Below are 23,612 nucleotides of genomic sequence, written 5' to 3' on the forward strand. Positions count from 1 at the left end.
CCTCCTGCTTCTGCTTCTGCTGCTGCTTTTGTCCCATCCAGTCTCTGGGAAGCTGAGAATGAAATGCCCGCTGAGTTTGGAGAACCAGGATGGAAAACAACCACAGAGCTTTTACAGCCCAGGAGATCATCTCATTGGTATAGTCCTCACTGGAAGTGAAAGATTGCATGGAAAGTTGCTTTTCAACATGGCTCCTTCTCTTCAGTTTGTTTTCCATGATTTGTAAGTCATTCAGTCATTCATCCATTCTAACCCTCTCCTTCTTTTCAGTTTTTTATTTTTCATTTATTCCTGTATTGGGGAATATGTCTAATTTCCTGAATGATTTTGATTTCCATGGCTTCTCTCTTTGGTCTGATTTTGTGAAAGAGACTCAAATCCAAAAATGGATCTGAAAAAAAGCTGAAAGGGCTGCAGATTATTTTCCTTTCTCACTTCAATCCTTAATTTATCACTTGAATAATGAATTTAAAGTAGTGGTGGAATCAGTTGTAGTTGCCATACCTCAGCCCATTCCCATATTTGTGTAACTGATCATTGCTTTTGGATCAATGTTGGCTTAAGGCTCTGTAGGCTTGTGGAGGATTATATATTAAAATCAGTATTTATTGTTGCTTTTGATTATAATAACATGTTTTAACAATAGGAGTCTTCATTGGTTTTCATATGGCTTACGGTTCATTTTCAACATTCAACTGGCCAACAAGAATTCCCATCTCTTGCACAATCTCACACTTGGCTACAACATCCATGACAACCATTTGAGCCCTTTCCACACTTCAGATGCCTTGCTGGACATTCTCTCCACTGGAGAAGCCAATGTCCCCAACTACGGCTGTGGAAGGAAGGAGAACCTCCTGGATCTTCTTGATGCAGCTGACAGGGACATCTCCATCCAGATGTCAACATTAGGAGGCACCTACAAAGTCCCACAGGTTTGTGTGTGTGTTTCTCCTTCTGGTAAAGTGAGGGGTGGGTGGTGGTGGGTGAGCAATAGATGCAATCATGTCTTCTCCATGGAATTCAATAGCTGCTTTTCTCCATATTAGCAAAAATGTCAATATTTTACCCCATTATGTTCATCTTGAGATTCATCATAAAAGGCCTTAAATACAAGCAATACATTCCCTGGAGAAGACATTCTGCCAACTATTTAACCGATCAAAAAGTATCCTTGGTTGTTGGGGCCCCTATTAGCATCTTCATTTTCACAGATACAGTCAGGTCCAGAAATATTGGGACATCGACACAATTCTAACATCTTTGGCTCTATACACCACCACAATGGAGTTGGAATGAAACAAACACAATGTGCGTTAACTGCAGATTGTCAGCTTTAATTTGAGGGTATGTACATCCAACTCAGGTGAACGGTGTAGGACTTACAGCAGTTTGTATATGTGCCTCCCACTTGTTAAGGGACCAAAAGTAATGGGACAATTGGCTTCTCAGCTCTTCCATGGCCAGGTGTGTGATATTCCCTCATTACCCCAATTACAATGTGCAGATAAAAGGCCCAGAGTTCATTTCAAGTGTGCTATTTGCATTTGGAATCTGTTGCTGTCAACTCTCAAGATGAGATCCAAAGAGCTGTCACTATCAGTGAAGCAAGCCATCATTAGGCTGAAGAAACAAAACAAACCCATCAGAGAGATAGCAAGAACATTAGGCATGGCCAAAACAACTGTTTGAAACATTCTCAAAAAGAAGGAATGCACCGGTGAGCTCAGCAACACCAAAAGACCTGGGAGACCACGGAAAACAAGTGTGGTGGATGACCGAAGAATTCTTTTCCTGGTGAAGAAAACACCCTTCACAACAGTTGGCCAGATCAAGAATACTCTCCAGGAGGTAGGTGTGTGTGTGTCAAAGTCAACAATCAAGAGAAGACTTCACCAGAGTGAATACAGAGGGTTCACCACAAGATGTAAACCATTGGTGAGCTTCAAAAACAGGAAGGCCAGATTAGAGTTTGCCAAACAACATCTAACAAAGCCTTCACAGTTCTGGAACAAGATCCTATGGACAGATGAGACCAAGATCAACTTGTACCAGAATGATGGGAAGAGAAGAGTATGGAGAAGGAAAGGAATTGCTCATGATCCTAAGCATACCACCTCATCAGTGAAGCATGGTGGTGGTAGTGTCATGGCGTGGGCATGTATGGCTGCCAATGGAACTGGTTCTCTTGTATTTATTGATGATGTGACTGCTAACAAAAGCAGCAGGATGAATTCTGGGCAATATTATCTGCTCACATTCAGCCAAATGCTGCAGAACTCATTGGACGGCACTTCACAGTGCAGATGGACAATGACCCAAAGCATACTGCAAAAACAACCAAAGAGTTTTTGAAGGGACAGAAGTGGAATGTTATGCAATGGCCAAGTCAATCACCTGACCTGAATCCCATTGAGCATGCATTTCACTTGCTGAAGACAAAACTGAAGGGAAAATGCCCCAAGAACAAGCAGGAACTGAAGACAGTTGCAGTAGAGGCCTGGCAGAGCATCACCAGGGATGAAACCCAGCGTCTGGTGATGTCTATGCGTTCCAGACTTCAGGCTGTGATTGACTGCAAAGGATTTGCAACCAAATATTAAGAAGGGAAAGTTTGATTTATGATTATTATTCTGTCCCATTACTTTTGGTCCCTTAACAAGTGGGAGGCATATATACAAACTGCTGTAAGTCCTACACCGTTCACATGAGTTGGATGTACATACCCTCAAATTAAAGCTGACAGTCTGCAGTTAACGCACATTGTGTTTGTTTCATTCCAACTCTATTGTAGTGGTGTATAGAGCCAAAGATGTTAGAATTGTGTCGATGTCCCAATATTTCTGGACCTGACTGTAAATGATGCCTGCCCTATTCACTGAGATTGAAGTTGGCAATAGTAGCATTTTACCTATCTAAAAAATGGAATAAAAATTACTCTAGCAATTATAGGCCAAATAGACTAGCAGATATTGTGGTTAAAATTTATGCCATGATCCTCTTAGTTAAACTTGAGAAAAATTCATTCCTTGCAGAAGAACCAGAAGGTTTTAGGTAGAATTAAAAGCTATATAGATTTTATAAGGAATAATGCACAAGTTAACAATCTAATATTGGCAACAAATTTGTCTTGAAATGTCTAATCTATATCATTAAGGTAAAATAAGGTTTGCTGGCTTTCTAGATGTTAGTGCAACATTTGACTCAATAAACAGAGAAATATGATGGAGAAAATGTTTTGCCCTCAAAATGGAGCTTAGACTGTTGGCCCTGATCCAAGCCCTTGTTTGAGAGGGAGGTTTGGGCTCAATGGAGCCAAGAGAAGAAGGATCCATGCTTACTGTTAGATCGGCGCAGGGAAAAGAGACGCGACTCAGCTATAGTCCGATCAGCACTTTATTTCAATAGGAAAACGAACTGCCGGCTGAGCTGCCGAGCCTCCTTTTATGCAGCTCCAGCAAGCCAGCCGGCCAATGACAGCTATTTAAAGTTCCCGCCAGTGGAATCAGCCAATCCCCCGGCAGATGTCCTTATAAGGACATAACACCCCTCCCCTCCTAGTTCTTAGTCAGTCAATCCGTGGCCGACGTAGGTCACGTAATCGCGCAGGTAGGCGGGGCGGCTAATAGTCCCACCTGACCTGTGCAGCTCAGTTCTTTCATCGACGCTGCTCCGAACGAGTTGGCCTCCTGCTCTCTCCCGTCCCTGCAGTGGAACATCCCGGGACTCGGCCGTTGTGTGTGCGGGGCCTCACCTAGCGCCTCCGGCTGGAGTGGAGGAATCGTTCTGCGGTCGGTGAGGTCCCTCTTCCTGGCTGGGATGACGGATACTCGGTTCCTGGCATTCGCCTCTCGCTCAGACTGGACAACTGAATCGCGGTAGGACCCTTGGCTCTTTTCCCTTTTCTTTGCCTCTTGTTCTGGGTCTCTCGCTGTCGGCGGTGGTGGAACATCCCCATGGATGTGCTCCCACTTGTAGTTGTGGTTGTTGCCGGCCGGTCCCGCCGGGGTGGGGTTGGCCTACCTTGTCGGGTCGGGTAGGCCTCCCCCGATGGGGTAGTGTCGGTCTCCCTTGCCGGGGTGGCGGATGCCTACTCCGCTGGGTCGGTGTAGGCTTGCCATGTTGGGTTGTCGCCGGTCTACCCCGTCATGGTGGTGGGAGTCCCTTTCACTGGGGAATCGCCAGTCAGCGTTGTTGGTGAGATGACGGCCCGTCGTGCTGGGTTGGTGCCGGTCTACCTCGTCTGCCTTGCTGGGGTGGAGGCGGCCCGCCGTGCCAGGTTGGTGCCGGCCTGCCCCATCAGGGTGGGGCAGGTCTACCTCCTTGGGGTGTTGTAGGCCTACCTCATCGGGGTGTTGCAGACCTACCTCATCGGGGTGGCGCAGGCCTACCTCATTGGGGTGGCGCAGGCCTACTTCGTTGGGGTGGTTTCCCTTGACTTCCCTCCACCTTTTCCGGAGGTGGTCGATGTGCCGTCTGCAGGTTCGTCCGTCGTCCAGCTCCACTTTGTACGACCTTGAACCAGTCACTCTTCCAATTTGGCCTTTTATCCACTTCGGCGGGCCCTGGAGGTTTAGCGCAAACACCACGTCTCCGCTTCTGAAACTCCGCGGTGGCTGTGAGTTGTTCGGTTTGCTTTGCGGGTTGTATTGGGGGTGAAGCCCATCTAGCGGTGATCGCAGCCATCTCCCCATCACGAGTTCTGCCAGGCTTTTCTTGATGGTAGAGTGCGGAGTAATGTGTTGGGCAAACAGGAACTTGTCAATCTTTTCCTGCCAGTCCCCTTCACCCATTTTGGCGAGTGTATCTTTGGTGAGTCTCACCATTTTCTCCGCTTGTCCATTTCCAGTCAGCCTGTACGGGGCGATGAGGGTGTGCCTGATGCCCTGTTCCGCCAAGAAGGCCTCCATAGTCTTGGATGTGAGTTGCGGGCCATTGTCCGACACCAGGACATCTGGCAGGCCGTGCGTGGCAAACAGCCAGCGGAGTGCCTTGATGGTGGCTTCTGTCATGGTGATGGGCATCGCTATTACCTCCAGCCACTTCGAGAATGCGTCCACCATGATAAGGAGGAACTTTCCTTCCACTGGCCCCGCGAAGTTGATATGGATTCTTGACCATGGGCTGCTGGGTGGTTCCTACTCCGTCGGTTGGGCTTGCGGGGGTGCCGGTCTCGCCGCTTGGCATGGGTCACATCTGGTGATCCAAGCCTCGATATCCTTGTCCAGTGTTGGCCACCAGACATAGCTCCGTGCCAGTGCCTTCATCCTGGCTATCCCCGGATGGCCACTGTGCAGGGTCTCCAATCACTTTTTCTGCCGGGTGTGATCAATCACCACCCTGTCACCCCAGAGGAGGCACCTTTTCATGGCGGACAGTTCTTGTTGCCTTCGCACGAATGGGCTGAATTCTTCACCCACTCTCCCCGTAGGCCAGCCCTTCAAGATCCAAGACAGAACTTGCCTGAGGGTTTTGTCCCTCTGGGTGTGAATTGCCACTGTATTTGATGAAACTGGGCAAAGCTGGTCATCATCGATGTGTAACAGCCCGAGAGTGGGTGCTGGGTCTACCACTGGTTCTTGTACGGGACATCTGCTGAGGGCATTGGCGTTGCAGATGTTCTTGCCGGGTCTGTGGATTAGCTTATAGGAATACCTGGAGATGAAGATGGCCCAGCGTGTCATCCTGGGCAACATGTAGGTGGGCGTTTGCTTGTCCCCTGTGAGTAGTCCAAGCAGCGGCTTGTGGTCTGTGATAATTGTGAAGGTCCTTCCATAAAGGTACTCGTGGTATCGCTTGATGCCAGCTACGATTGCTAGGGCTTCTTTGTCCAGCTGGCTATAGTTCCGCTCTGCCGAGGACATTGTCTTTGAAAAGAAGGCGATGGGGGCTTCAGAGCCGTTGGGCAGCTGATGGCTGAGGACAGCTCTGACTACGTACAGTGAGGCATCGCAGGTCAGGGACAGGGGGAGTGACTCATGGTACTGCATGAGGACACTGTCTGAGGAGAGGAGTCTTTTGATTTTCCGGAAGGCTGCCTCTTCATTTTCTCCATGCTTCCAAGGGACTGCCTTCCCTAAGAGTCAGTGGAGTGGCTCAGCAACAGTGGCTTTCTGTTTTAAAAAGACACTGTAAAAATTCAGTAGTCCCAAGAAAGCCTGAAGCTCCATTTTGGTTTTGGGGGCTGGAGCTTCGTGGATTGCCTTTATTTTGCTTTTGGTGGGGTGGATGCCTTTGCTATCAATTAGGTAGCCCAGGAATTCGACCTCCTGGACTCCGATAACGCACTTGTCCCTCCTGACTCTTAGACCCTTCGCCTGGAACTGCTGCAGGGCAAGCCTGAACCATTCCATTAGTTGGGTTTCTGAGTCTCCAGAGACCAAGACATCATCGAAATATGGCACCACCCCTGGAATGCCTTGAAGCAGGCATTCCATCATCGACTGGAAAATGCCCGGGGCAGCGCTGAGTCCAAATTGGAGGTAGTTGCATTTAAAAGCACCCCTGTGTGTGACAATGGTCTGTGCCTCCACAGTTTTTTCATCGACTGGCGGTTGCTGGTAAGCCTGGGCCAGGTCCAGTTTTGCGAATACGGTCCCACTACCAAGTGAATGCAACAGATGTTGCACCACTGGCACTGGGTATGCGCTCTGCTGAAGTGCCCTGTTAATGGTACACTTATAATCTGCACAGATGCACACAGATCCATCATGCTTCATTGGGGTCACAGTGTGTTGTGACTCCGACCCCCGAGTCCGTCTTATCGGAGGGAGAAGGCTCCGAAAGTGAAGGAGAGGAGTTGGCCAGGCCTCCCTCCTCTCTGGCAATGCCTCAGATGTCTCCCAAAGGAGAAGAGATTGGCCAGGAGCCAGGTATCGCCAAGCAGTCGCAGTTGGACAGTTGGACCCCACAGGGAATAAAAGGGGGTGTGGTGGCCATTCAGGCTCTGTGACGGACAAAACTAAACAACTAGTGAGTCGCATTGTATCTCTGAAACTACGTTATCTGCCTGCCTTGGATTTAATACGGACTGGACTTGACAATTCTGTGGCTTTGTGTATTTGTTTTGGTTCTCTGTGAGTAAAGTTCTTGGCAAGCAGTTACTGGGTTGCTGCCAATCCTGTTATCGAAGGAATTTATTGTCTGCAAGTTTTATTTAACTCCTGGGAGCCTCTGAGACTGGTTCTGCTGCTCTGCATGCCTCAGCGATGTGGCCCTTTCTCCTGCAGCGTCTGCAGGTCGCATCCCGCCAGTGACATCTGGCACGTGGATGGTCCCCGTTGCAGCTGGCGCAGCATTCCTCCCGGCCACCATCTTGAGGCTTTTTCTGCCTTTGGGGTCTTGTGACCTTATGGACAGCCATTTCAAATTCAGAGTCAGACCCAGTGGTGGTCTCGTCTGAAGATTGTTGGGGATCCCTGTGGATCTTGTTGATCCCCTTGGATCTCCGCATCACGGCTACTGCTCTGTCGGAAGATTCAGCGGCTGTACGTTCTTCGATCACATCTTTTAAGGACACTTTCTTCCGGCTGAGGAGTTTCTTTTGGACTGTGCTGTCCCTCATTCCAAAGACAATTAGGTCCCTTAGCTGGACATCCACATTCTCGAACTCGCAGCTGGCCGCGATTTTCCGGAGCGCCAATATGAAGTCCTTGACTGATTCCCCATCGTGCTGGTTCCACTGATGGAAGTCGAACCAGTTGGCTAACGGGGTGCTTGATGGAGCGTAATGTTCCTGAAGGACTTCTTGTAGCTCAGACCATGGCATCAGCTCGATGTCTCTCGGTGTCATGAGGTCCATGGCCATTTCCAGGACCCCTGAGCCACAGTGAGCCAGGAAGAGGGCTCTCTTCCTGTTGTTGTCCAGATCAGTGAATCCGCTGCCCGCCAGGAATTGTCTGAATCGGACCATGAAGGACTTCCATTTCTCCTGGTTTGGCTCGAACGGAACCAGCGAGATATGTGGTCCGGACATGGTTCTGTGACTCAGCTTTGGCGATTCTGCTTCAGTGATTCAGCTCTTTTTCTGGGTGGTGGTGGCGATCGTGCCCGCTGATCTGCTGTCGGTTCTTTCCTCGTCCTTGGTCGCCAGTGTTAGATCAGCGCAGGGAAAAGAGACGTGACTCAGCTATAGTCCGATCAGCACTTTATTTCAATAGGAAAACGAACTGCCGGGTGAGCTGCCGAGCCTCCTTTTATGCGGCTCCGGCAAGTCAGCCGGCCAATGACAGCTATTTAAAGTTCCTGCCGGTGGAATCAGCCAATCCCCCGGCGGATGTCCTTATAAGATCATAACACTTACCAAGGAGGAAGGGAAGGAGTGCATATTTAAACCCTTCTTATTCAGTGTAAATATGAATGACTTACTAGGAATAATGAAGGATACAAAAACCCAGATCATTAATAAATCTTATTTTATTTTTTGACAAAAATGATTAAATTAGTGGACCAATGAAATGCAGGGCACGTAGTATACAGTACTTGGATTTCAGAAAGGCTTTGACAGAGAAACCACAACCTATTTCTCAGGAAGCTGAAAATATCTGGGATAGACAGCATCACCCCCAGATGGAGTCAGCCTGTGGTCCTCAATGGAACTACGTCTGCATGGAGGGAAACGAGAAGTGGGGGACCCCAAGGTTCCATTTTAGGCCCAGTTCTCTTCAACATCTTCATCAATGATTTGGATGAGAGGAGAAATGGAGAAATCATCAAATTTGAAGACAACACTAAAGTGGCAGGAATAGCCAACGTACCAGAAGATAGATTGATGATCCAGATGGATCTAGATAGACTTGAACCCTGGGCCTATCTAACAAACTGTAATTTATTGTAGAGAAAAGTAAGGTTTCATACTTAGGCTAGAAGAACCAAATGTACACTTACAGATGAGGTGAAACCTGGCTCCATAGCAGTAACTATGAGAGGGATCTTGGAGTCCCAGTGGACAATCACCTAAATATGAGCCAGCAATGTGTGGCAGCAGCCCAAAAAGCTAATTCAGTCCTAGGTTGCATTAACAGAGGGATAAAATCAAGAATACATATGAAGTATTGGTATCGCTTTATAATGCCTTGGCAAGACCACACTTGGATTAGTGCATCCAGCTTTGGCCACCATATTATAAAAAAGATGTAGAGACTCTGGAAAGAGTGCAGAAAAGATGATTAAAGGCCTGGAGACTAAAACTTATGAGAAACAGTTGCAGGAATTGGGTATATCTAGGGTAGTAAAAAGGACGAGGGGTGACATATAGCAATGTACCAATATTTGGGGGGCTGCCACAGAGAAGAGGAGGTCCACCTATTTTCCAAAGTACTAGAAGGCAAGACAAGAAACCAAGGAGGGAAACTAATCAAGGAGAGAAACAACCTAGAACTAAGGAGAAATTTCCTAATGGTGAGGAATGGAACGTCTCCCCTTCAGAAATTGTGGGTGGTCCATCACTGGAGGCTTTTAAGAAGAGACTGGACAGCCACTTGTCTGGAATAGTATAGATAGATACAGATTAACAGAGTTGGAAGGGATCTTGTAGGTCATCTAGTCCAAGCAGACCCTACACCATTTCTGACAGATGACGGTCCAGTCTCTTCTTGAAAGCTTCCAGTGATGAAGCTCCCACAACTTCTGAAGGCAACTTTATCTCTTTATTTCCAGGTTGAATCTCTCCTTGTTCAGTTTCCATCCATTATTCCTTGTCCGGCCTTTGTCCGGCCTTTGGGTGCTTTGGAAAATAGCTTGACCCCCTCCTCTCTGTGGCAGCCCCTCAAATATTGGAAGACTGCTATCATGTCTCCCCTGGTCCTTCTCTTCACTAGATCAGCCATGCCCAGTTCCTGCAACCGTTCATTGTATTTTTTAGCCTCCAGTCCCCTAATCCTCTTGGTTGCTCTTCTCTGCACTTTTTCTAGAGTCTCAACATCTTTTTTATAGTGTGGAGACCAAAACTGGATGCAGGATTCTAGGTTTGGTCTTACTAAGGCTTTATAGGGTGGTATTAGTACCTCTCTTGATCTTGATTGCATCCCTCTGTTAATGCAATTTAGGATTGCATTGGCTTTTTTGGCTGTCGCTGCACACTCTTCACTCATATTTAATTGGTTGTCCACCAAGAGTCCAGGATCCCTCTCACAGTTACTGCTATTATGCCTGGTTTACTGCTTGAACAGGGGGGTTGGACTAGAAGACCTCCAAGGTCCCTTCCAACCCTTTTATTTTGTTGTAAGTTCTGTTATAGGGACACATGTTTAGCCTGCTAAATTCCTATTGGAATACACTGATTTATACAGATAATGTGATTTTATCAAACTTACACATTGGATTGGGTAGACTTGGATTCTTTTGTCTTAATAATTATCTGATAATTTATAAAGCAAGTTATGGTCTTTGTGAAATGACATCATAGCCATAGATGGTCAGACAATAGAGCAAGTAACATCTTTCCTTACCTGGGGTTGTTTTCTCTGAGCCTGAATCTTGGCTCCCTCATCATCCAAGGAGCTCAGTTAGAGAAGGGCAGGAGTGAAAGTGGTGCTTAAATGAAAACCTCATAGCTCTCCAGCTTCTTCAGCTCCAATTATTAAAGTATCTGAGGCCCAGTTTTCCCCCATGTTCTTACATCAATCTGATGTTTGGAGCTCCAGAGAGAAACCACCAACAGAACCAACCCAATCTCAGCCTCTGAGGAGGATCTTGGGGTACTCAAGGACTCCAGCTGCTGCCCTCAGAGCTGATTTGGGAATTTACCCAATTTCTGTTTTGTCTAAATTCAGAAAATATGGGTATTATTGGCATGAAATTTAATCTATGGAAACTGACAGACTCTGAAAATTGTGGCTGTTGGAACAGACAAAACTTCAATTAGAGACCAAACTTGGATTAAGCAACTGACAAATCTTTGAGGTCTGCCTGTTTCTTGTATAACTGGAGAAAGAAGTTAAAAAATTTCCTCCAGAAAGAATCTGGGATATAGAAGCAAAAAAAGATGCAGCAATTAAAAGATGCACCTCGAAAATTATAATAGGCCCTTTAATGGAATAGAATACTCCAGTTGGCATTTGCACGTGTTAATATAATTGTGATAAATTATACAATCTTATTAATAGTCTGTCTTTAATATTTTAAACAATGTCTGATTAACAAACTATTCTAATACATTCATGAGAACCAGGTTGGATTTATTAAAATCTAATATTTTGGACTTGATCTGACCTCAGATATAACACAACTTTCTTCATTGTTTTTTAGATCAGTCATACAATTGTTTCAGAGGCTCTGAGTGATAAAAGTCAATTCCCTTTTTTCCACCGGATGAATCCCAAAGAAGGAATCCAGTACCCAGCAATTGTCCCACTGCTCCTCCATTTCAGATGGACCCTGATTGGCCTCTTTGCTTCAGACACAGAAAATGGAGAGAATTTCATGAGGATTTTTTCTCCTATGCTTGTCAGGAGTGGAATTTGTGTGGTTATATCACAACTGTTCTCAACAACTGGATATACAGCATCCTTCAGGGATTCCCTCTCTGAGTGGAGACAAGTCAACGTCTTTGTTCACTTCATGGAATTTGGTTCCATTTGGGAGAGAATCCTTCCTTTCCATTTAACATTTATGTGTCTCCCAGGACCCACTGAAGGGAAAGTCTGGATCCTCACAAATTTTATAGGGTATAAAATAAACAAGCATAGAAAGCGTAGACTTCTCAAATACATCCATAGTATTTTGAACTTTAGTCATCTGGCAAAAGAAAGGCCAATTGATTCTGCCTTTGAACCCCATTTCTTTGTGGAAGAAAAGTTTCAAGATTATTATTTCCGCTGTTCTCTTTCAAAGAACGTCTTTTCTGTCAAAGGCCGCAGAAGATGCACCCAGAAAGCCCCACTGGAGACCCAGGAGAAAAGAAACAGGATCCAGGCCCCAAATCACTATAAATGTTACAGTATCATTCAGACTCTGGCCCAGGTCTTGAATGCCGCTTATTCCTCCAGATTGAGGAGGAGAAGAAAGGAGGGAGAAAAGAGTTTCGGGTCTCCAAGGCTGCAGCCGTGGCAGGTAAGGGAACCCAATTGGATCCATTAATCTTAGATCCTTTGGAGGAGGAATCCAGAGGAGAAGGAGGGGAACCAACTCAACAGATCTGTCCAATTCAATTACTCAGGGAATAATGGTTCCAAAGAGTAGATACCATGGCATTTTGATATTGCACACTGCTCATTTGAAAATAATGTATCCTTTTAAAATAAAATTCCTGTATTTGTGGGTGTGTGATGAGCATGGTGGAATTTCCCCTTTGTTCCGTCCCCACTTCAGGTGGGTCTGTGTGCAGCTCGACAGGCAGCTAAACCCCCCTCTTCTCCTCCAGTGAAAGGGAGCCTGGGGTGGATCTGGGTGTTTCATTGGGAGAAAAGGGCACAGAGAAACTGAGGAAATGCAAAGAGTGAGAATCAAATATAAATAGGAGATAGGCAGCATTAACTAACAGCCAACAAAGAAGCAGCTGGAACCTCTCCAGGGATGCTCCGTGTGAGGGACGGAGGCTGTCTCTGGATGACCATGTGTCTCGGTCAAACTGGCTGCTTCCGTCTCCTCCAAAGGCTGAGAGAAAAGGGAGTCTGCCTTCAGGCCATACAGTTAGGCTTATCTGCCCCCGGCCACTAGGTGGGGCTAGAGCAACAACAGCCCAATAGATACATGTTGTGGCATGACAACCTTTATCAATTTGGAGGAGACCCTGAGACCATCTAGCCCAACCCCTCCTCTCTGCAGGAATCCCAGTTAAAGCTTCTCTGACTGATGGCTGCTCAGTCTCTGCAGATAATCCATGAAGAGGAGACTGAACTTCTCTGCTTCACTGGCTCAGCTCTAAAACAGCAAATTCTCCTCCAAGTGTGGTGCCTGCGAGGGGACGTGGTCCTTGAGTTGGGGTCTCCCCAAACCAGAATGGTCACTTCCTGATACTTCCTGAAATGATGGCTGCATTTGCCTTCTTTACATGAACATCTTCCTGCTGACTCAGATTCTGTTTCCAGTTACTGTATTTTTCAGAGTATAAAATGCACCTTTTCCCCCCTAAAAGGGGGTGAAAATTTAGATGGGTCTTATACACCAAATATAGCCCTGCCCACCCACTGACCCCCACCCTTTGCCCTCTGCCTCCTTGCAAGCAAACAGCAAGAAAAAACAGCTCTTTTCAGCTTCAGCACAGCCTAATTAGCACAAGTTGATTGGATCGGCCTCCCAATTCTCAGCTGATTTGCTCTCAGTTGTTTTGCGCAGGGCTCTGCTACGTTACTGCAAAGAGGTAAATTGCTGGGCAGATTTTTTTCTCCTTGTGCTAATCAAGCTATGCTGAAAACGAAAATGAAAGTAAAGCAGGCTGTTTGCTGTTTGCTGCAATGAGGCAAAATTGCTCAGAGGCAGAGGGAGATTTCTTTGTCTTCTTTTCCTCACCAAAAAAGGTAGGTGCATCTTATACTCTGCTGCATGTTTCTTGAACCCTTGGCCTGAATGGCCACCCCCAGGGATCTGAAGGGGCTTCCCTGCTCTATTTTGTGGCCATTTAGAATCATGAATCAAGTTTTGCCCTTTTTGACCTTTGTTTTCTCATCATTTATGCCCAGTTGATTGTAATTACAGTACTGGAGAAGGGCTCACAAGGCTCTTTTCAGGCCTTCTGGTGTCCTGGAGAGGATCACAGGGGCATCTGCATAGAGCAGGAGGGCGATGCTTCAGTCACCTATTTTTGGGGGGATGTGATTTGGTTTGTTTAGCCATTTTACCATGCCAATTGTGTAAAAGTTGAAAAGCAGGGGGGCCAAAATGTCCCCGTTTAACCCCCTTGTGAGTTCTAACTGACTTCGAGAGGGACCCCTGCATATCACACCTCACCTTGAGGGATGTTTTAGTATGTAGGGCAGGTAATAGATGAAGAAGCCTGTGGTCAATTGAGGCAGCTTCCAGCTTCTCCCATAGCTTAGTCCTGGGAACCGTATCAAAGGCTGCCTTGAGATCTATGAAGCAGGCGTAGAATGATGCAGGTCTATTTGATACGTATTTTTCCATCAGTTGATGAAGAACCAAGCACTGATCGGTAGTGCCTCTCCCCTCTCTAAACCCGGCTCCCTCTTCAGCGATCAAATTCTCCAGAGCCAGCCACTCTCCATCTGGAGGTGCTTTCCATCAGGATGACCAGGGAGAAGATTAGCCTGACAACTTTCTTCTTGATCAACCCATGCTTTCTGGGAATCAACCTCTTGTTTTCAAAGAGTTTATGAATCATCTTTTTTTCCCCTCTGTTCATTTTATTTGTCATCTGCTCTAGAATGTTCCCTATAATTGACCAATTGTGTCAATTATATTTTCTCTATGCTTTGTCAGTATATGATGGACAAATCTTTCTCAAAACTTTTCATTCACTTATGAAGATAATGGCATTATTTGTATCCTATTTAACCATATTTGGAGATTAGACAATTGTGGAAGAAAGATTCAATGTGGGATAAGAAATAAAGTTTTCTGTTTTTCAAATTCTTGGATGTTCCCATTCTAGTTTCATCCCTTTCTGGAGAAGAATGAATTTTGGAATATTTCTGATAGCAAACTGTACTTGGACCAAAATGGAGAGATAACAGCAGATCTGGGCATCAGAATCTTCTTGGTTCTCCCCAAGGGTGATGTCAAGGAAGAGTTTCTGGTGTATTCTCAAAGACAGAGACTTTTTATCAAAAAAGGTGCTCTTTCACGGCTAAAGTTGCTCAATAAGGTGGGAGAAATTTTGGTGTCTTTTCTCTGTTTTTCAAAGCCTGAGGTCCCATTTCAAGTGGGCAAAGAAGGGGTGAAATGCTACCACTTCACTCTGGTTTGGGCAAACCGGTAGTAATAAAAACTATCCATTCAGGCGAACTGGTAGTAAAAAATACTTTTAAAAGGTAAAAAAAGCTGTGATCATCGGAACCTTTTTTTTTTTTTTTACTTTTTAAAGCATTGTTTTACTATCTTTTCTCCTGAACTGGTAGTAAAAAAAAATGCTTTAAAAAAGTAAAAAAAAAAAAAGTTGGCCAAGCCCACCCAGTCACATGACCCCACCAAGCCACGCCCACCAAGCCACGCCCACAGAACCAGTCACAACAATTTTTACATTTCACCACTGGGGCAAAGCCTGGAGTCTCCAGGGTGGTTGGCCTCCCATGCCAGGTGGTGTCATCTCATGGAAGCTCTTCAAGAGACGGGACCTAAGTGGAGTGGCTTTGCCATGTTTTATGGAAACCTTTCAAGATCTTACTGGTCAGAGGTTTCTTTCTTCATCATAGTTTAATTTCATATTAAAAAACCTAATAGAATAAAATTTCCTAAATCTTTTACAGTAAATTTTGTTATCAGTTTTATTAAAAATATATCATCATACTTAGAAAGAATCAATTCCATCTGTCTAGACTTTAGTAAATAGAAAATTATTTTATTGTAATGTTAAATTCCGAAAGCAAAAGGAACTAAATGAAGAATCTGCCAGTTGTTTTACCTCCTGCATCTGTTTAGGAGTAGTCAGAGGTTTCCTATTTACCCCAATGAAGAACAGAGGCTACTTGTCTACATCCATTTCTCCCTCCATTTTCCATGGACGGAGAGTCCTAACACCTTTTCCTTGGCATTCTTTGTTTTTCTGCTCAGTCCCTGCCTCAGTCCAAATGTGTGGAAAGTTGCCATCCTGGATTTGTCAAGAGGGCTCGAGAAGGAGAGCCAGTTTGCTGCTATGACTGCGTTCCTTGTCCGGAGGGGACCTTCTCCACTCAGGAAGGTGGTTCACGCAGAGGAAAATGGGAGGCTTTATGGAATTCGACCCAAATTAAAAGACAGATTGAAGCTCACCTGGTTTTTTATTTTTAACCTGCACAATTTCTTATCTAAATGGAAGTAAATCAAAAAGACTTTGAAGGAGGAGCTGGGAAAGAGATGGGAGGAGGGGGTGGCAGATTGGGCAAGCTTTACTAACAGCAGAGGAAACATCTCTTCTGCTTTTCATTTTGGATATGTGCTGCTAAATTCATCTTTCTAGGAACATTTGAGTTCTTTGAAAATTGATGAATTGTTATACGTCCACCTTCTGAAAGGCCTTCAGAAGTTCTGGGAGCTTCATTACTGGAAGCTTTCGAGAGGAGACTGGACTGCCATTTGTCAGAAATGGTGTAGGGTCTCTGCTTAGGCAGAGAGGAGTGGACTAGATGACCTATAAGGTCCCCTCCAACTCTGTTAATCTGTAATCTGTATATTGGATCCTCCCCTTGAGGATCACTGAGAAGGTGTCACTGGTCCATAATGTGGTGCTGTGGATAGTTATGGGGGGAACTCATTACACAAATATTCTGCCAGTCATGTAGATCAATCAATCAATCAGAACAGAGCTGGAAAGGAGCTTGGAGGTCATTTAGTCCTACTCCCTTCTCAAGCAGGAGACCTTATGCCATTTCAAAGGAGTGACTGTTCAATGAAATTGTTAAGAAATACTTCTTGGAAAATGCCTGGGGTATCAGCTGTTATCCAAAGAAGGTATTTTCTGTAAGATAAAAGGACAGAATATTAAAGAAATTTTGCTTTTTTTGCTTTCTCAGATACCGAAAAATGCACCAAGTGCCCAGATGATAAATATCCAAATGAGGACAGAGTCCAATGTATCCCCAAAATTATAACCTTCCTGTCTTATGAAGAACTTCTGGGCATCATCCTGGTCTCTTTTGCCCTACTCTTGTTCTTAATCACAGGTCTTGTTTTAATCATCTTCATTAAATACCGAGAAACTCCCATTGTCAAAGCCAACAACCGGGACCTCTCCTACATCCTCCTGGTCTCCCTCCTGCTTTGCTTCTTGTCTTCTTCTCTCTTCATTGGTCAACCAAGGAAAGCCACCTGCCTTCTCCGACAAACGGTTTTCAGCATCATCTTCTCAGTTGCCGTTTCTTCACTCTTGGCCAAAACCATCACGGTGGTTCTGGCTTTCCTGGCCACAAAACCAGGGAACCGAGTGAAAAGATGGTTGGGGAAGAGCTTGGCCAACTCCATCATCCTTTCTTCTTCTGCTGTCCAAATTCTCATCTGCTTCATCTGGCTGGGACTTTCTCCCCCCTTCCCTGACTCTGACCTCCACTCCCAGCCTGGAGAGATCATCCTGCAATGCAACGAAGGGGCCGTTGTCATGTTCTACGTCACCCTCAGCTACATGGGCTTCCTGGCTGCCATCTGCTTCACGGTGGCTTTCCTGGCCAGGAACCTGCCTGGGGCCTTCAACGAAGCCAAGCTGATCACCTTCAGCATGCTGGTCTTCTGCAGTGTCTGGGTGACTTTTGTGCCCACCTACCTGAGCACCAAAGGGAAATCCATGGTGGCTGTGCAGGTCTTCTCCATCCTGGCCTCCAGTGCTGGTCTGCTGGGCTGCATCTTCATCCCCAAGTGCTACATTATCCTTCTGAGGCCAGACCTCAACACAAAGGAGCAGCTCACAGCCAGAACAAATGTAAAAACATGAGATATAACATCATTATGATACTGGAAGAATTGTTAAAGATTCATTTTATTTGAAAGGAGATATTCTTTCCATTTAGATAGTATGCAGGAGTCAAAGAAAATCATATCTATATGTTTCATAATTGGAAATTGTTGAATGACTAGAATTCTTCTAGCTCCCTTTCCTTTCAGCTCAATAAATCTTGCTAAAGAGAACTCTGTAGAAGTCATTTAGAGGAATTTGATGTTCAGGAACAGCTACTGAATGTGACATCTTATAGAAATAATTGAGGCACTTGTTCCTACAGCTAAAAGTGTGTGCGTGAGAGAGCAGGAAAAGAGGTCAGGAGGAAGCTATGGGAACCAAGCACCAGCCTGGTTGCCTGATCTCCTCCGTCAGAATGCCGGAATGATGTGAAATGCCATGTTTGACTGGCTCTCAGCTGAAGAGGGAAATCTTCATCACTCTTATATAATTCTTTCTTGATTTCCTCATAAAAGCCTCCTTTGCAGAAATAATTCAGCAGAACAGCTGTCTGGGATTTCAGTTTGGGATTGTTTTTATTTTGGTATGTACTTCACACCAAAATAATAATAAAAAAGTAAATAAAAAAATAAAATGTGTAAAGAAATTTCCACTGTGTTTTTTTTTTCTTTCCTCAACCAGAGAAATAAAATAGCGGTTTTCAGGCCTTTAATTTTCCACTCTACAATTTCTACCTAAAGCATTTTCTCTGCTCCTCTTCCAAGCTTGTCCTGTCTGTGAAGGGCTGGACAAGATGTCCAGAGAAAGGGGACCTGGAGACTCAGCCCAGGAGGAGGTTGAGGGGATCCTGTCTAAAGGCAGCCGCATCACTGACCAGGTCACAAACCTTCAATGCTGCATAATATTCATCCAGGTCCAAGAAGGGGGGGGGCTTCCAGATTTCTAGGAAGAGGCACCCATGGAAGCTGTTCTGCTCTCGAAACATAGAGATTGCTGATCAATTGGGAATCAATTTTTATGTTTCAGAATGGCTCCCAATTGTGAGTAGAATCCCTTTGCAAATTTTATTTTAAGGAGATAAAAAAAGCTCTGATGGCATCAGAACAAGGTCAGTCTAAGATTCTGTCAGAATGTTCATGACTGGGAAGACACGATAACAAAGTCAGCCAATGAATAGGCATAGCAACTAAATCAGCCAATTGAGAGCTGAGACAGACTGGAGCCAGTGCATGTCTTAGTCTGCAGCTTCTGACTCTGTGCAGAGAAAAGAAACTGAAACCAGTATGTGAACTTGTCTGCTGTTCTGAGCTGAAATGAAACTGTGAAACTGTATTGTAAACTTACTTCATGTATTATTATTGTATATATAAAGAAGTTAATGAATCCAGCTGAATCAGTTTCTGTGTGCTTCTGGATTTGATTTTCGTAAGAAACTCTGATAGATTCACAGTAACCACACAAATATCTCTGGTTCTCCCACAAGCAGAAGGCAGAGAGACTTATGGCTTTGCTCAACATGGAACTGGTCTTTTCCCACAATTTCACTTTTCCTCCATCACACCACACAATATTGGACACATTAATCTGAGAAAATGTTTCCAAGTTTCATACCCCCAATCAAAAAGTACTAAGGCGGGACTAGAACTCAAGAGTCTCCTGGGGATTCATCCAAAGTCACTCGGGAAGATTTCATACCAGTGGGAAGATTAGAACTCAGAGCCTCCTGGACCTTGGCCCAAACTCCCCCAACAGGCTTTCATGCCTAAGGCAGAACTAGAACTCACAATCTCCCAATGATTGTCTCAAAGGCACCCATTCGGCTTTTATTTTAAAGCTGGTTTTAAAAGTTTAGTGAGTCCAGCAAAGTCCCTCGACTGGCTTTGGTTCTCTGCACCCTCCCCGGGCACTCCTGGCCCCCCTTCTCCCCCCCCCAAGCACCAAAGGCTCCTCCTGCCCCTGCGCCTCCCTTCTCCCCTCCCCCCCGAACAGACAGCTGTCACTCAAGCCCCTGTCCTGCAGCGGCACCCCCGGCAGGCAATCCGCCTGAGCCGCCTCGTCCCTGCAGAAGCCGCCTCGGGCCTTGCGCGGGAGCCTCGCCAGGGAGCCGGGCGGGAGGGCGAGCACTGCGGAGGGGGCGGCGGGGAAGACGGTCATGGGGGGAATGGATCGGCCACCACCGGAATCCGGGCCAGGTTGCTCTCCTGCTAAGTGTGCAGCCGTCGGGCGGGGGAGAAACAGCGCCCGGCTCCAGTCCCAGAACAGCAGCTGCAAAGTTGGAGGCTCTTGGAAGGAAGGGGGGGGAGGGAAGCGGCTCTTTTTGTATGTGTGTGTATAAATCCCCCCTTTTGATCTGCATCTGCATCTGCATCCCACCCCCACCCCTAGTCGCTTCCCCGCTCTCCGTCCAACCCGGCCCTCCTACTGCGGCGCTCCTCCTGCCTGGCAGCTGCTGCCCAGAAGCCCCGGAGGTCCTCCCCCCCCCCAGGACTGAAAAGCCCCCTTTCCGCCTCTGCCAAGGGCTACGCTGAGGCCCCTCCAGACCCCCCCAATGCCCGCATCCTCTGTTGGTGGGGAAGCTGCGGGGGCGATGGGGAAGCTCAGCCCGTCTCCGCCCCCCAAACTCCAGGCGGCAACACCTGGGCCAGGCGAGGAGAGACGAGAGGCGGGGCCCTCCAGGTGCGGAACCTCCCCCGTTACTCAGAGACGGAGGCGCTGAGCGGAGGAGGTGGTGGGGGGATGAGGCCATTCAAGGGAAGCCGGGGGGGGGAGAAAATGGGGGGGAGTCGGTTGATTGGAGGCTCAGCGTGGTGCGTCCTCCGCGGGTGGGAGGCTGGAGGGGGGACCGCAGGCGAAGGCTCCTCTCCAGAGAGCGGGGAGGGGGTCGGGGAGCGCGGCGCAAAGGCTTCAAAGGCAGCGGAGGGGCTGGGGGGCTGCTGGGCCCTGTTCCGACTTCGCCCGGGTGCCAAGGGAGGGGGGCAGGCAAGGGGCGGGCGCCGCGGCTCTATGTTTGGGCAAGGCGAGAGGGGGGGCAGGGAGGCGCCTTACTGTCCGTCCATCCATCCATCTGGGTGTGTCTGAAACTAGGTTGAGTGTCCATCTCTCTCCATTAAATAAATCAATAGAGGGAAGTTGGCATTTCTCTTTAATCTCCTGTCCAACGGGCTCATCCGGGCCTTCCTGGAGAACGAGGGATTCGCATGACATCTGTGTGACCTGATGGGAAGGGAAAGAGGGATTGTAAGAGGAGGGGGAGGGGAAGGAGAAGGGAAGAGGAAGAAACCCCAACGCCTTTTCTTGTCTTTGGATGATTTTGTAACCGCAAACAGCTGAAGAAGAATCAGCCTGACCTGCTCAAAACTTCAGCGATCCAAGTCATCCGGAGGCTCTTCAAAAGGGGCCGCATGCAGCTGTCTGGGCTTCTGGGCATTGGTTGATTTCCCTCCCTCTTCCCCCCTCTTCTCCCCCTCCCTCCCGTCTTTTCCTCCCTCCTCACCTGCCACCAGGTGTCCGCAGGGTATTTGTGACCTTCCCTTCCGCAGCTCTTACACAGCAGAGCAAACCCCACCCAGCCAGGCTGCCTCAACAACCAACCCAAACTACCCAGGAGCTGTCAATCATCCCCGGCCAGACCGAGGTCCCTGCCGCAGTTGGAGAGGAAGGGACCCAGCTGGACGGCCAGTCTGAGACGTTTGGCGGAGGAAGGGAGGGTCTCCTGGGACTGAAGGGGCCTCGTGAAGGGGCCTCTGCAAATCCCCAGATCTGCGGGGAGGAGGTCTGGCGGGAGGAACCGGGTGCGCCTCAACTGGAATAAAAGGCAGATTTCTCCCCCCCCCACAAATCTGGGCAGCTGCCCTCTTTTCTCTCCTCCCCCAAGGCAGAGGAAGCCCCTCCTTCTCCAGATGTTGCTGTCTACAGTTGTGGTAAGAAGAGTTGTCCCAGTCACCCCTCCCCCCCACATCCAACTTCCCAATAAAGATCATCCTGTGGTGGTGGGGGGGAAGGTTCGGGAGCCCCAGGCCGCAGCCCAGCCCCCATTGACAAAGGCAGAGGGGAAAAGAGGGAAAGGGGGTGTGTGGCCTTGGGCACAGCTCCCCTCGCCCCTCCCTCCATTCGCTTCTCAGCCAGCAGCTGCCGGGCAGAAGGAGCGCAGCAAGGGGGGGGGAGGTTGGACAGGCTTCCTCCTTAGCCGGCTGCAGGATGGAGGTGGGGGGCAAGGGCAGCCTGCACCTCTTCCCTCCCCCAACCCCAAAACCCCTCGGCCTCAGTGGGCAGAGCAGAGCAAGAAAGAGGGTGGAGGGTCCGGAGGCTGAACCAGGGGGTGACGGATGAAGGGACGGGGAATGTCTGGTCCAAGGAAGGGAAGGGCTGCAGGGGATCAGAGAGCATCGCCCAATACTTGGGTGGCTCTCACGGAGAAGAGGGGCTCCATTCATCCTCCAGAGCCCCTGAAGGCAGGAAGAGATTCTGGATTCCGAATTCCGAGTTCCGTATTCTGAATTCCGCGTTCCGCATTCTGTATTCCGTATTCTGCGTTCCAAATTCTGAGTTCTGAGTTCGGCACTCCGAACTCTGCATTCCGCGTTCTGTGTTCCGAATTCCAAATTCCAAATTCCAAGTTCCGCACTCTGTACTCCGCACTCCGCATTCTGAATTCCGAGTACCAAGTTCCAAATTCTGCATTCTGCATTTCAAATTCAGAGTACAAAGTTCCGAGTTCTGAATTCCGTGTTCCGTGTTCCGTATTCCGTATTCCATGTTCCAAATTCCACATTCCTGATCTCACAGTCGGGTTTATTAGGAAGTTGCATGTGGGGGGAGGGGTGATTGGGACAACTTGGCCCTTCGTCACTCCCACAACTGTAGAGAGCAACATCTGGAGAAGGAGGGGCTTCTTCTGCCTTGGGGGAGGAGAGAAAAGATGCAGCTGCCCAGATTCAGGGCCCCCAAAATCCTCCTTTTGTTCGAGTTGAGGCAGACCCAGTTCCTCCCTGTCCAGACCTTCTGGCTCTGGGGATCTGCAGAGGCCCCTTCAGTCCCAGGAGACCCTCCCTTCCTCTTCAACTGTGGCAGGGACCTCGATCTGGCCGGGGATGATTGGCAGCTTTGGGTTGGTTTTGAGGTTGACTGACTGGGTGGGGTTTGCTCTGCTGGGTAAGAGCTGCGTAAGGGAAGGTGACAAATACTCTGTGGACACCTGGTGGCAGGTGATGCGGGAGGAAAAGTCCGTGGGCAGGAAAGACGGGAGGGAGGGGGAAGAGGGGGAGGGAGGGAGGGAAATCAACCAATGCCCAGAAGCCCAGACAGCTGCAGGGGGTCCCTTCTGAAGAGGGCGGCCTTCGGATTGCTTTGATCTCGGAAGTTTTGAGCAAGTCAGGCAGATTCTTCTTTGGGTGTTTGAACTTAGAAAATCATCCAAAGACAAGGAAAGGGGATTGGGGGTTTCCTCCCCTTCCCTCCCCTTCCCTCCTTCTCTTTCAATCCCTCTTTTCCTTCTCGTTTCACGCAGGCTTCATGCAGATTCCTCCTTCTCCCGGAGGGCCTGGATGAGGCCGTTGGACAGGAGGCTAAATAGAAATCCCACCTTCTCTTTATTGGTTTAGCGGAGAGAGAGACGGACGCTCAACCTAGTCTCAGACACGGATGGACGGATGGACAGTAAGGTGCTTCCCCGCCTCCCTCTCGCCCTGCCCAAAGATACAGCCGTGGCGGCCGCCCCTTGCCTGCCCCTCCCTCTTGCACCCGGGCGAAGTCGGAACAGGGCACAGCAGCCACGCAGCCCCTCCGCTGCCTTTGGAGGCCTTGCCCCGCGCTCCCCGACCCCCTGGCTGTCCTTTGGGGAGCCTCCGCCTGCGGTGCCCCTTCAGCCTCCCACCCGCGGAAGGTGCGCCACGCTCCCCCCGCCTTTCCTCCCTCCCCTCCCCCCCCCTGAGGTCTAGAAACCTTTCTTTGAACCGTCCCACCAAACCACCAACTCCTCTGAAGAGTGGGGGGAGGTTCTGCCCCCCCCCGCGGAACCAGAGGCAGGGAGGGGGCTTTTCAGTCCGGGGGGGGGAGGGCCCTCGGCTGCCCCTCCAGGGCTTTCCCAGCTGCCAGGCAGGAGGAGCGCCGTGGTGGGAGGGGCGGGTCGGACGGA

The 23,612-nt window shown here is 48.1% G+C and overlaps 1 protein-coding gene across 1 annotated transcript; it reads left to right on the forward strand.

Moving 5' to 3' along the window:
• The first annotated feature begins 899 nt into the window (after nt 1-899).
• Nucleotides 900-17,515, forward strand: LOC139326248 (vomeronasal type-2 receptor 26-like). Its single transcript, XM_070956403.1, has 5 exons — nt 900-935; nt 11,248-12,051; nt 14,549-14,761; nt 15,667-15,793; nt 16,605-17,515. The coding sequence occupies exons 1-5, from the start codon at nt 900-902 to the stop codon at nt 17,513-17,515; spliced, it is 2,091 nt and encodes a 696-aa protein (XP_070812504.1).
• The last annotated feature ends 6,097 nt before the right edge of the window (nt 17,516-23,612 follow it).

This window comes from Pituophis catenifer, unplaced genomic scaffold, assembly GCF_029215685.1.
Source record: "Pituophis catenifer annectens isolate HBS135680 unplaced genomic scaffold, rPitCat1.0.hap2 SCAF_20, whole genome shotgun sequence".
Lineage (NCBI taxonomy): Eukaryota > Metazoa > Chordata > Lepidosauria > Squamata > Colubridae > Pituophis > Pituophis catenifer.